The 14,371-nt window shown below is 42.4% G+C and overlaps 1 protein-coding gene across 2 annotated transcripts; it reads left to right on the top strand.

The window, feature by feature from the left end:
• Nucleotides 1-1,517: 1,517 nt before the first annotated feature.
• On the top strand, nucleotides 1,518-12,249 carry LOC129096883 (voltage-dependent calcium channel gamma-4 subunit-like). Of its 2 annotated transcripts, none has more exons than XM_054605566.1 (5): nucleotides 1,518-1,548; nucleotides 5,467-5,718; nucleotides 8,544-8,627; nucleotides 10,842-10,982; nucleotides 11,375-12,249. In XM_054605566.1, exons 1-5 carry the CDS (start codon nucleotides 1,518-1,520, stop codon nucleotides 12,247-12,249), a joined length of 1,383 nt encoding a protein of 460 aa, XP_054461541.1. The 2 variants fall into 2 exon arrangements, with proteins under 2 accessions (XP_054461541.1, XP_054461542.1); XM_054605567.1 differs by having other exon boundaries at nucleotides 5,491-5,718.
• Nucleotides 12,250-14,371: the final 2,122 nt, after the last annotated feature.

Consider the following 14,371-nt stretch of genomic DNA (forward strand, 5'->3'; position numbering starts at 1 on the left):
TGCCGTGCTGCTGTTGATGGCTTTCATGTGGATCTTTTGGTGCCCTGCAGTTTTTGGCAACAGCTTGCAAAAGAAAAATGAAAAAACCTTGCACAACCCGACCCCGTGTCAGTGCCGACGGGGGTTTTCTCTTCAGGAAGACTCCGCTCGTTGAAATGCAGGATGTGAGCAAGCAGCCGCTCTGCTGAAATGCCCTCGAGCAAGGCATCGAATCAAAAAACTCGCTCAGGATCTCTCAGCTTTGTTGAAATCTGTATTGTGCATTTCAAAAGCATGAAACAGCGCTAAATGCTTGTGATTAAGCCATCGCACCGACGGGAAGAAAGTTGGACGGATGAAACACTGTGACCACGGAGCGAGTGACTCACGAGTCCGTCATCTCTCCTGTGAATGTTCATTCCTCATGTACTATATGCAACCGTGTACGTCCAGAACATAGACCTGCATGTGTGTGTGTGTGTGTGTGTGTGTGTGTGTGTGTGTGTGTGTGTGTGTGTGTGTGTGTGTGTTTGCATCAGTCGTGCATGACATCCAGGCTACTCTGCACACCAATGGAATTCACACACTTTTTTTAAGCAAAATCCTCTCAGCTGTTACATCCATCTCTCTTTACTCCCCCAGCACACACACACAAACACACACACACACACACACACACACACACACAACACACACACACACACACACACACACACACACACACACACACACACACACAAACACACACACACACACACACACGTACGCACTCGCCAGCTCCGCCATAGACTTTGGAATTCACTGTTGCCATGGCGATGGAATAGAGCACGCTCTCTCGCATCGCCTGTTCTTTTCTATTGCTTTATCTCTCTCTCTCTCTCTCTCTCTTGTGGCGAACCAGCTCCTCTTGTTTGACAGGGGGCTCGTTTTCTCCCGCCGGCATCAGGTTTTGGACATTTGTTTGTTTGTTTGTTTGTTTGTTTGTTTGTTTGTTTGTTCAAAGACACATCATCGTTGTCATATAGAAAACATGTTTGTGTGAGAGATGTTTCTGGACAGCAGCATCTCCTGGTTTCAATACTCGTTCGTTAATCGAATACATCCTTCTCCCATCTCTTCCCCTCACTCTTTCCTATCTCCTCCTCATCTTCTCCTTGTTTTATGCTTCTCTCCCTCTCTTTTTGGCTCTTCTCTCACTCTCTCTCACCCTCTTTTTACCCCTCCCTCCTTCTCTCAGTTGCTAAGATGACTGCCATGACAATTCAATGAGAGGAGAGGACGCCAAGTGAAGTATCCCCCTCCGCTTACCGGGGAAAGAAGAAGTGCTCAAGGTAAAGACAGGAAAAGGAGAAGAAGAGGAGGAGGAGGAAGAAAGAAGGGATAAGAAGAGAGGAAGAGGAGCGAGGGAGAGAGGGGGAGAAAGCGAAGGATTAACGGTGGATGGAGGCGGCTCGGACCGGGGCTACGGAGCGCTCTTCATTGACGAAGAAGAAGAAGAAGAACAGCAGCAGCAGCAGCAGCAGCAGGGGGGAGAAGAGATGGAGGCGAAAGGCAGAAACATGCCCTCAGGTAACACACACACACACACACACACACACACACACACACACACACACACACACACACACACACACACACACACACACACACACAGACAGAGGCAGACGTGCATGTGCATACACACACAACAAAACCACCAGATGCAGATGTGGATTTTTGTTTGCACACACACTCGAACATGACACATGTATATAAATATTCAGGCAACATTCAAACACACAAACCAGCATGAACAAACCCCACCGTGCAGGAAACCAAACACACACACTAAACACACACACTAAACACACACACTAAACACACACACACACACACACACACACACTAAACACACACACACACACTAAACACACACGCACACTGGAGTGCAGATGTGAACTGAGGTCTGGATTCAGAGGGCAAGTGGTTTCGATCAATCTGCTCTGGCATTTGTGTAACCAAGCTAAACATTTCCTCTGATTTTAGATCGGACATGACTGAAGGGAGTTCTGACAAAAAAAAAACAGTTTTTAAAAGAAATGCTGTAAAACAATTAATGAATGGTTGCTTAATTGAACATCAAATGCAATATGGAAATTATCTCTGTGAAGCTCAAAATCTCATTCAGTTTCATTACGTTGTCTTTTCATGCATCATCTCTGGACAACAGATTTTTTTTTGCAAATGCAAAACGCCGTCCTTGATTGGTTCGATCCATTACATATTTTTGACGAGTCTAACCAATCAGGATCAAGTAAATTTCGGATGCTGAGTGTTGTGTCACCTCGTTTATCGTCTACACTGGATGCAACAGAGCAGAAAATATTTTTAAAAATTGACAAAGTTGCCTGAACCATTTCTGTCACTGCAAACCTGAAGCATATTTACACTCTTTATTTGACTGCAAGCTGTACACTTTGCACGCTGTTTAAAGATGTTTGTTTAATATATTTCAGTTTTAAATCATTTATTCTGAATGGTAACAATTCACTACATCCATGTTACAGCTTGTTTCAACGCAAAAAAACTTCAATATAAGACTGTTTATAATGATTAAGAAGACCTCAGTGTTTATTTACAGGGTTATTCTTATTCATAGAGCTCTGAATGTCCAGCAGAGAATGGACCAGTACAGTCCAGTGTGAACATAGTGGAAACCTGTTGCTTCCATGTAGCAATGATGCTGAGTTTAGACTTCACTTTAGCAAGAAAATGAGTGTAAATCTTTCTTTTATTCTGATAATCATGACACATTTTCATTGAGGGTATGTCGTATGCTTCACAGACTGGAAACCCCTTTGAAACAAATATGTGATACTTCGCTATAGAACTGACTTGGATTTATTTGACTAACCACAAATTTATCATCAAACCTCTGTCGCATTTTATCTTGACAAAAGTTCTAATTGCACTTGAAGACAAACAGAAACAAACATTTATTTATTGCACTTTTGTTTTAATACTTATATTGTGTTTTCCAACTCAACTATACATTTAAAGCTGACATTTTTTTTTTTATCTACAATTGGTGGCATTGATCAAACATTTCACATTTAGGTTACAGTGTTTCTGTAAACCTAAAATATACAGATAGAAATATAGATTTAGCAAGTTAGGAATAGAAAGCAAAATACAAAAAAAATTGAAGTAAAGGAAATGTAGACACAGATACCAGTCTGCTGGCTTCCAAGAGAACATTTACCATGAAGAATTGCATTAAGTGCATAAAACAAATGAGTAAAATAAAATCAACTTAAAATACTTATTATTGTCTGATTGGCGTTACTTTACCTCCCAGTGCATTGGCGACTCCCTGCAGTCGTTTTGGGACTTACCTTATGCAGCAGTTCATGGTCAGTTTCAGGGTCAGAGAACCAGTGGTCTCTCTGTTATTTTTGGGATTTGTGTTGCTATGGAAACACCCCTCAGGCCAACTGAATTAAACCAAGTAGTTTTAAAAAAGCCCACGCTGGGATTGATATTCTCCGTGCGATCCATTGTTTACATTAACCCCCTAACGGTTTGTGGAAAACATGAGCAGAACGGTCGGATACAGGTTTCCTATGCTCCCCCTCATGTCTTCTCTCCTTGGATGGTTCATTTATTCATTTATGTTTCCTGAAGCACAACAGATGTGTTGTATCTCAATTTCCCTCTCGTCGTCCCTTCTCACTGTTCACCTCTCAGCTTTCGTTCATGTCTCTCCTCTTTCCTCTCCACTCGGCTCTTCTCGTCTAACAATCCTCTCTTGTCCATTTTACCCTCTTATGTTTATTAATGTGTATATGAAACCTCCGTGCCCTGATTCCTTTCCTTTGCGTTTGCCATTTGGTGTCTTTTTCCCCCAGAAATCCTATTGATCTTATCAGATAATAAATTCCCAATTTGTCCTCCAAACCTGCAAACTGTTGATATTAACGGCCCCTAAAGTGAGTCATTTTTGAAATCCTAGGTTTTGACAGAAAGGTCAGAAACCTGCTGAGAGAATTCCACTGATCCATGAAATAAAGGATTTTCTAACTTTATTCAAATTTCCTCGGGGAAACTCTCTGACAGGCTCACAAAAGAGTATTTCATACGTCTCCCAGCAGTCCATGTTCCTCCCTCAAATGTTCATTTTATAACAATATTTGATGTTTTATATTTCTTGTTGATGCATCGGGTCGGCATTTTGTTCCTCTGCTGCGTTCTGCCAAACATTTCTTGACTGCTTCAGGCTGTGTGTGCTGCTTTTTTGATTAAAAAACGCACCAGTGTGCTCACCCAGAATGCAACGGAAAGACTCAACCCCGTCAGCAGCTCCCACCACTCACCCACAGCGGCCCATGGGGGACAGTGGTTCTATTACTGCATAAATATTTGACAGTTCAATGCATGAATTTGTGAACAGGGTGGAATCCAAAAACATGTCTTACTTTTAGCATCTCATTTAATTTCAACCTTTGAGGGCATTTCTGAGCCTTCATGGAAATGAATGATTGAAACAAAAGTCTTTTTAGTTTCACACTAAATAGACTTCTGAGACTTCTGGATTTTGACATGAATAGATTATGTGGCTGTCAGTTACAGTCTTACAATCAGTAACCTGCAGCACAGTGATCAGTTATGGTAATGCCAAGAAATGCAGTATAAAGTGCTCTACAATAAAATGAAGTCAGTTGTAAAATGAACAAAAAAAGAACAGCAGAGGTAATTTGAGACCTTCCCAATTTCCTGCCAGACACAAATTCAGTTCAGGACTGATCACTTGTTGCTAAGCTAGCTAGCCATAGATTCAGTGACTGTATGAACAATAGACTTCAGGCTAGATTTAGTTTTTTTGTTTTCAGTCTATATTTGAAACCGATAATCACTGTTATGGAAAGTAACATCTCCTCTCCAGGTTCCTACTCTACGTACAATTCCCCAGCCTTCGACTCGGCAACTACTTCACTGTCATTCGTGACATCACATCTCCTTTTTTTATGGCATAAAGTAAACAAATAAAATCAAACCAATAGGATAAATGAACACTTTAACGTGAAGGCGCTATACTGTAATCAGCATCCAGAGGGGCGATCAGATGTTTTGGTTTCACTTTTGAAGCGGAAGCATGTGCAGTCTATGATTACAGTCGACACCTGGGACTGACGGGGGTGCAGGAAGTGACTCGTCTCTCTTCACACCAGAGTAGAAACTGTGTCAACCTTCTACTGAGTTCTCTGATGTCAACAATAAAACTTCTAGGAATCATGTGGAAATCATATTAAAAAAGAGTTCCCTATAACTAAAGCTGTGGCCTGATATCATCATAATGGTAGACATTTTCTCCACCATGCAAAAAAAAAAATGTCCTTGTAAGAAACTCTGGGTCTTCCACTCACACCTATAATATCTGTCATCTGTTCCGTGATGGTTGTCCTGTTATGTGCTATAAACGTGTGATCCTGTTGTCTGTGTTCTCATCAGACATCAGCTTCCTTCCCCGCCCAGCGATGGTGTGGTGTGAGCGGGGCATCCAGGTGCTGCTGACCACCATGGGGGCGTTCGCGGCCTTCGCCCTGATGACGGTGGCTATCGGCACGGACTACTGGCTGTACGCCCGCGCCTTCATCTGCAACAGCACGGCCAACTCGTCCCAGGACGACTCCAACAACAAGGACAAGAAGGACCCCGGGGCCCTCACCCACTCCGGCCTCTGGAGGATCTGCTGCCTGGAAGGTACGGCTGGTTGTGTGTGTTATATGTGTGTTTTGTCATGTGCTGGTCAATGGCGGGTCTTGTTGAGGTCAATGTGCTCATCAATGATATCAGAACAGACATAATAGGGGATCTCTTAGTCAAACACACACACACACACACACACACACACACACACACACACACACACACACACACACACACACACACACACACACACACACACACACACACACACACACTACCAGCATGATGAGTAGTTCTGCTTTTGTTTCTGTATCTGGTTTGTTGACCTGCACTTTAACCTTTTGCATTCATTATCAGGTCAGTTATGGGAATACAGCAAAGCCGCTAGGAAAAAAATGTTGGCATTGTATATTTCTGCAGACCACGGATATGTTGAATTAAATTGTTATATTGAAGTTTTTTGCACGTGCAGAGCAAGTGGTGGATTGGTCAAACAAACACAGAGCGTTCAGCTAGAAGGCCTCTCTTCACGTCCCGTGTGAAACCAAAAGTAAACATTGGCCTTTACACTTGTTACGTTAAGTTATGTGAAAAAGTCTGCCAAGGGTTGTTATTTATTCACGTGTGCTACGTTACGTTTTCTAAGATGTGAAACCAAAAGTAAGCATTGCATTAGAAAGTCCTCTACTGGCGACTGTTATTTATTTAAGGCTACGGTTGTTACGTGTGACACCAAAATAAAACTTTGACTTTACGCTTGTCACGTTACTTGACGTAAGAAAGTCCCCTCAGGGCATTTTCTTTTTAAATTACAGTTGTCACATGGGAAACCAAAAGTCAACTTTGACAAATGCTTCCCAATGTTAACCACGTAGTACTGTGCTTTCTGCAGAGCGCGATACACAGCCTCAGACGAAGCTATGTATTCATGGTTCAGAAACATCACCACCCTTTGGTTTGCAGAAATATACAATGCCAACATTTTTTCTGGTGAGAATGAAATCCTATAATTTGTAAAGTGCCTCTTGAAATCCTCGCTGCAGTCCAAGTTCATGCCGGTTGAACTTTTCCAGCCTTGTGAACACGTTAGAAAAGCTTTTGTGATCCGACGTGTTTACTTGTTTTTGCTACTTCTCATCCTGTAACACAACTCAGAGAAGAGGATTTCAGGATGTTTAGATATGAGCTTTGCTTCGTGTTTTCCCTGCTGCAAACAAACACTTACATATATATACACTCATACTATGCATTCAACATAAAGCTCATCACAGAGCCCCAGAGCTCAGATATGAGTGGTGACTCATCCGGTGGCTGATTAGGTAGTTCTCCTGCATTGCTGCAGCTGACGGACAGGTTTAATACCACACATAAACAAGATGAGGTTTCCAGGCCGAGCTACCTGTTTTATAGGTTCTTGTTTCAAGTTGCATTTTAGCACCAGAAAAAATGACAACATTCATTTTGAGGCATTAGTATAATTAGCATAAACAAGAGAACAGCAGCCTTTTCACTGCATTTTTCTGCTGTTTGCAATCAAATCTGACACAGAAAGTACATTTTGAATTGATAGCTTCAAAAGTTTCTTCTAGAATTAGTTCACCAAGTAATTTATTGCAACTTTTTCATATGGAAAGTCCTCTTGTTGTTCGTGGTGTCTTGCCAGATGTGGCGGAACATTAACTTGTGTTGTTTGGCAGCTTTTTCAGAAATCATCCAATGTGTTACACAGATAAACTGTTTTTTGTCCCAGTTTCAGTCCACTGGGCCCATTTGTAGATTTCCCTTCCCTTCGTTAAAGCAGTTACGGTTCCTATTAGAATAATAATTCTAGCCCAGAACATCCATAATGCATGATGGATTTCTATCTCGTAAAGATCTGATATTGATTCAGCTTTTTTCTTGGCTGACTTTTGTTTGTTTGCACAAGCGTGAACCGGAGTGTTCTCTAAACATTCTTTTTAATGTTTTTTTTCCTGTCTTTCCTTTTATTGCAAGAGAAACATGGGATCTCTCCTTCATCTTGATGTGTATTTTGTCCATGAGATGCACAAATAGCTGTGAAGATTAAAAAATAAAATGTCCCTCTCAAAAAGAAATTCAAGTTTCTGTTATGATTTACAAGATAACGCTGCTGTTCTTCAGGCTTCTCCTCAGGATGGACTGTAGTCCACCACAATACCTGAAACACAAATTTCCCATCAGCCTCAGCTGTACTTTGCTAAATGTTTCATGCTAAACTAAGATGGTGAGCGTGATAAACATCGTACCTCGTTATAACATCAGCATGTAAACATCGTCATTGTGAGCATGTTAGCACGCCGACCTTAACCTTTTCAACCCGATGCAGCATACGGCCTCACAGAGCCACTGACATAGCTGGTAATGATGTATGTGATTGGCTTATGGTTACCATGCAGAGGCATCATAATGCTTTGAAATAACTCAGCCTGAGACTCTTAGAGCTCAGGTCTTTCTTGCTCTCGCATTTTTCTGCAATTGTTTGTCTTTCTCGTCTTCAGTTCGTCTGTCTGTCTTCTCTTTACTTCTGTCGGCATGTTTACTCCTCTATCTTCATCTCCTTCATCTTCCTCTTCTTATTCCCTTTCCATCTTCTTCTCTTCGTCCATATCTCTCACCTTTACTTATCACAATTTTTTTTCTACCTTTCTCTCACCTTTCTCTCACCGTTTTAAAATTTTCTCACCATAAATGTGTTTTTTTTCCCCCCCGACGTCTCTCATCACTTTCTTCCCTATCACTTATTCTCTGGCAGATATTGTACCCAGCATCCTTCTCTCATCCTTGTGATCTCTACCTCCTCCCTCTTCCTCATGCTCTCCTCCTCTTCCTCTCTGTCGTTTTTTTTTTTTTTTTTTCAGGCTTGAAGCGAGGTGTGTGTTCCCAGATCAATCACTTCCCAGACGACGCCGACTACGACCAAGATGCTGCAGAGTATCTGCTGCGTGAGTGGCACACACATTAACACGTGAACGACAGACAGGAAAAAGACGTGTGCACATACACACACACACACACACACACACACACACACACACACACACACACACACACACACACACACACACACACACACACACACACACACTGCACTAAACTCGTTGTGCATGCACACATCTCGACAGAACACCACACACATACACTCCCTACAGTCTCCATCACACACGGATAGAGAAAGGACAGAAGGGGATGGTGGGCGGACATCAATGCACGGATGTCAGATTCAAGCGAAGCGTTCCTGGAGGTGTGTGTAAGTGTCTGTACAGTGTGTGTGTGTGTGTGTGTGTGTGTGTGTGTGTGTGTGTGTGTGTGTGTGTGTGTGTGTGTGTGTGTGTGTGTGTGTGTGTGTGTGTGTGTGTTTAAATGCCCAGGTGCATGGGGTTTGGAGTCTGGGGGTGTACAGAAAGCTTTTTTTTTTTTTTTTTTTTTCACAGATGGATTGAAAGAACAGCCTTCACTAATGGATTATTTTCAGCTCAGGATTCAGGTTTCACATCCTGCCTCCATTGTGACGGCAGATTCTGCTCGTACAGCCCTGAAAACCTTTTGGTTTCCAAAGCATATGTTCCATCCATATATATTATATAAAGATATCTATTTCTAGTGATGGAGGCTGTGATGTTATCTGACTACTTGACTGAACAAGATATATCTTCCACCTCTCCAAAGGCTGCACGATCTTTTCGATTTATTTTTCTCTATTATTAATAGAACATTTTTAGAATCCAGAGTAAAGGATGCCCCGGATACATGCTCCAGATTTTTTTGTTATTTAAGTGACTGCCATTGTTGATTGGAAATTTGTTAAAATGTTGAGGAAAAAACAGTTTTACCTTGATATTTAAGACAATTTGTTAATTCTTTGGCAAATACTAAAGCTTCTTCCATTGGTCCATGACCTCACTTTGCACCAAAGTCTACTAAAATCTATCAACAAGTGTTTAACATGTAACTAACAATTAGTTCAAATAGTTGTAGATTATGTTTTTGTCTATCAATTAACCATTTCAGCTCATCTTCCAACAAAAAAAATAGCATGAAAAGTTCAAACTAGCAGGAGGTAATTATCCCTCGACTGATTCTTCTCCAGAGTGAAACCACACAGCAGAGGTTTGTCCCTGAGCACCAAAGGTCAGAAATTCACTCCTGCAGCTCATCATTTTTTCTTCTCAGCTTCTTATCTAAATCAATAGATTTTGCCGAAGAGAAAAACACCAACCATACAGTCCCTTTTCCTCTTAAAAACAACCTCCGAGAATCATTTGCAACCTCTGTCTGACAGAAGCTTCTATGAATATATGCTTATCACAGCATTATCGCTTCTCTTTAGAAGCAAACAAAAGCTAACGCAGCTCGGAAAGTCACCTTCACAACTTGAAGGCTTTGCTTTTTATCCACAAGTCCCTGCTAGAGATGGAGCTATTCAGCATTTTCATCTCGTTTAATGTCTCTCTACTTTATCGCAGGGTTTGAGGTGTCTGCAGAGGAATTTAAAATCCCCATGTAGTTGGGATTTTAGGGGATGTAATGCAACCTTTAGCAGCCGTACTGAAGGTCCTTTGTGGTCTTTGTGATGATCCACTGTAAAATCTGTAAACTGCAACACTGTGTAAGGAGTATTCCTGCAGGTTGTATTGAAATTTTATACATTTTTGGGAGTTGCGAGAGGCAAAATTTCCATAAAAGCCAGGATTTATTCTTAACTTCCTTATATAATTTCAATATCGGAGAACACTATATCCTACATTTCTAATAATTCAACTTCATATCACATTTTCATCAGACCCTACTTTCCTATCAAACTCCCACATCGTTAAAACTTCACACCAGTTTTTAATGCAGGCTTTCTGTTTTAAATGTGTTAGAGTTATAAAAGCCGCAAAATATATAATGTTTTAAACATTATTTAGGAAACTTGTATAAATACTGTAGATAGCTGCTGTTCCCGAGCCAAGTGGTAGTGTCGGCTATGGCACCTCTTGGTAACACTACATCTCCGAAGGGTGTCACAAGGCTGTTAACTTTGCAACTTGAGATGGTGTTGAAAAAGAAAAAAAACTCACTAATTGTATTACATTTGTACAGACACAGCAAAGTCAAGAGGACGTTAAAAAATGATATTTTAGTAGATGAAAATGTGTTTCTGTTCTCATCTGCAGGTGTGGTTCGAGCCTCCAGCATCTTCCCCATCCTCAGCGCCATACTGCTCCTGCTTGGTGGAGTGTGTGTTGCTTCCAGCAGCTTCTACAAGAGCAAAAGGAACATCATTCTCGGTGGAGGGATTCTCTTTGTAGCTGCGGGTGAGACTGCAGCTCTGTCATGGTTTTTGGTTCACTCATAGCGTTGGAATTTTATCGAAACAGGAACTCATAACGCACAATCTGCTTTGGTATTTTAGCTCTTGTTGGACCACCTTTGGTTGCACGTCTTTGTCCTTCCAATCCGCCTTATTCCGCTGAAATGAAACTGCTATTTCACATTTCGATGTTTCACACCTTTCAGTTTATTACAGGCATAATAAGACGTTCTTATGCATGATATGCAGATTGGTTTTCATAATGCGCCTGCTTCTCATCTGTATAATTGAAAGGAAACAGTTCCAGTATCTCTGCCTGGAAAACAACTTAACGAGGCAGCAGGTTAATGTGTCTCAGAGGAGCACTCACAGTCGAAGTCTTGTATATTTCTTCAGGCCTCAGCAACATCATCGGAGTGATCGTGTACATCTCGGCAGCCCTGAGCGACATCTCCCCCAAGAAAGACGAGGACAAGAAGTGGCACTACTCCTACGGCTGGTCCTTCTACTTTGGCGGCCTCTCCTTCATCCTGGCCGAGATGGTGGGCGTCCTCGCTGTCAACATCTACATCGAGAAGAACAAGGAGCTGCGCTGCCGCTCTCGCACCGACCTCTTCAAGAGCACCACGCACGCCGTGCTGCGGCTGCCCAGCTACCGATTCCGACGACGCTCCCGCTCCAGCTCGCGCTCCACCGACCCGCCGCACTCGCAGGAGAACTCGCCCATTGGCACGTCCAAGACCTTCAGCCTGCCGCCGTCTGCTCCACCCTTCTCTGTGGCCACCTTACCCAACCCTCACCACTCCAGCAGCGGCGGAAGCGGAGGAGGCGGCGACATCTCCATGTACACCCTGACGAGGGACTCCAAGATGGGCAGCCTGGGAGGTGGCGCCCCACCTCTCTACGGCACGGTGGACCGCGCCACGCTGTACCAGCTCCACAACTACTTCCCAAAGGATTCCAGCGGCAGTGGCGGAGGAGGAGGAGGAGGAGGAGGAGGAGGAGGAGGAGGTGGAGGTGGAGCGGTGATAAGCGGCGGCACACTTCCATCTCACTCCAAGTCCAACTTGGCGGCAGCAGCGGCTGTGGCCCAGAATGCAGCACCGCTGAATACCTCCACATCGGCCGCCCCCACGGCCCAGACGGCTCCGATATCTACAGCCACCATGGAGAGGGACCGGGGCAACATGGGAACCCTGGACCGACTGACAGCCAAAAGGGACCGGGATAGCAACTCAGATACTCTGAACAGGAAAACTACGCCAGTTTAGGACGAAGCCTCAGAGAGGAGGGAGGGAGTGTTGAATGAAAAGAGACGTTAGAGATATCAGAGCTGAAAGAGAGGAAGAGTAGGGCTGAAAATGCGTGGGTGACACTTCAACGGTCATGTTTCCATCCTTGAGCCTGTGGTATCTAGCTGCCATAATTACTTACCAATATCATTAACAGTCATAGAACACCTGACATTTTGTGCAAATTCATGACGACTGCCTTAAAATGGTCATGACTTAAGCTTCAAAACCTTGTTTGCACGTTAAATGCACAGCAATGGTGCAGTGGCGGCTTCAGCACAAGGGATTTGTTTTGTTGCATGTGCACAACTGGGTGCTTTCCAGTAAAACAAGTCTCTGGTTGCAGCATTTGGGGTTAAGTGCCTTGCTGAAGAGGCCGGGGGGAATCAGTAGTTATTTATTATACTATTCTACATTTTATCAACTGCCAGAAGAAACTACCAAGCTTTGATTTTGTGATTTATAAGTCACAAGACGTTTAAAAGTGAAAGATTTCACCTATCCAGACGTCCAGTTTGAACCTGGAAACCACCAAATCAATGCTTTCTGGTATTCTAAAACACTTTAAAGCATCATAAAATAATAAAATAAAAAGTGTCCAGATGGTATAAGCCAGGACTTTCTGTTACCTTTCTGTTTTTAAGAGGAACAGTGAGCCACAGACGGGTACATTCAGCCAAGTAACAAGCTGCTCAGTGATCAGTTGACTGCCAACTCAAGGTCAAGGTCACCAGTAGCTACTTAACCTCAGCCATATCTAACCTACTGACACACACACAAACACACACACACAAATGCCACAGCCTATTTATTTTTCAGCGTGTGTCAAAACTAATTACAGTGACAGATGGGCATTCTCCACACTCCTAGAGAAAGGCACAGCCATAGACTTCAAGCTTCACCCTGAACGCCTCCGTTACACCACTGCCGGTTGTCACAGTTTGCTCAAACGCTGCAACAAATGTCCATCTGAACAAGAAACTTCTGACTTTTGATGTTTAATTCCTCCAGTCTTTGTTCAAAAGTGAGAAATATTAGCTGAGTTCTGGCCAAAATGGAAGTAGACTGCTCTTGTTGTGCCTCAACAAAAGACATGTCTTTTCTCCAGCAATATTAACAGGGTTGTTGATACAGGTATGGTGGCCTGTTATGGACAAAGATGTCACTCAATTTATTAAGCTGCAAAGTTAATAAATTGTATTGCAAGATTACTAGTGAATTGCACCAATCACAAGTTTGTAAGAAGCTGCAAAAATGTTGAGCTTTCTGTCGAAAAATGTGGTTTAAAACCCATAAATGTCAGAAGCTGATCAAGTTCTGCTATGATCACTGGTATTGATCAACTCAGACTCATTAGAAATGTTGCTAAACACACCTTCAAGGTCAATGACAGTACTTGTAAAGATGGACATTTATGCATTATTTGTGAACTTTAATTGGCATAATTGATTCCAGGGTTTTTATGACTATTTATGAAGGTGATTTGATACCGAAGGCTACAAGGCAGCATCCGTTGAGTGTTCCTGCAAAGGGCTGCAACCACAGGCAACAGGGTGGGGGGTCAATTCAGTTTTACACTCAGGGGGAGGAGTTTTAGTTAGAGTTTGGATCAAAAGCTTAACATTTAAATCGTGTTACTCCAGTATGATATATCAACCATTTTGTCATTCCTGACTTACGACCTTTACACAGCGAGGGCATGGCGATTGTCAAGGATGAAAGAAAAGTTTGCCGTCTTGGTTCAAACTATGGAGCTTCCATGTTGTTTGTTCATAAAAAAATGGCCCAACTCAACCAGTTCCTCACAACGTGGAAGCGTTGGTTGACGGTCTTATTCGCGGAGCAAAAGCTCAGAAAAAAACGTCCTTCTTCCGAAGAAAAAATACTTCACTTGTTCGTCACGTAATATTTCGAGTTCTGTTAAAAAGTATTCATGACAAAAACAACAGTTAGAAAAAAAATATTGATGTGCAAAATTGTCTCACAACCACCAGAGTGTAAAGGTCTCAAGTCTACAAAATATAATACAACACTTAAGCACATTATTGAATATGTAAAAATTTAGAAAGGATCTTGATAGAATTTCAAACAAAACAATCAC

Source organism: Anoplopoma fimbria, chromosome 10 (assembly GCF_027596085.1).
Source record: "Anoplopoma fimbria isolate UVic2021 breed Golden Eagle Sablefish chromosome 10, Afim_UVic_2022, whole genome shotgun sequence".
In the NCBI taxonomy this organism is placed as follows: Eukaryota; Metazoa; Chordata; class Actinopteri; order Perciformes; family Anoplopomatidae; genus Anoplopoma; species Anoplopoma fimbria.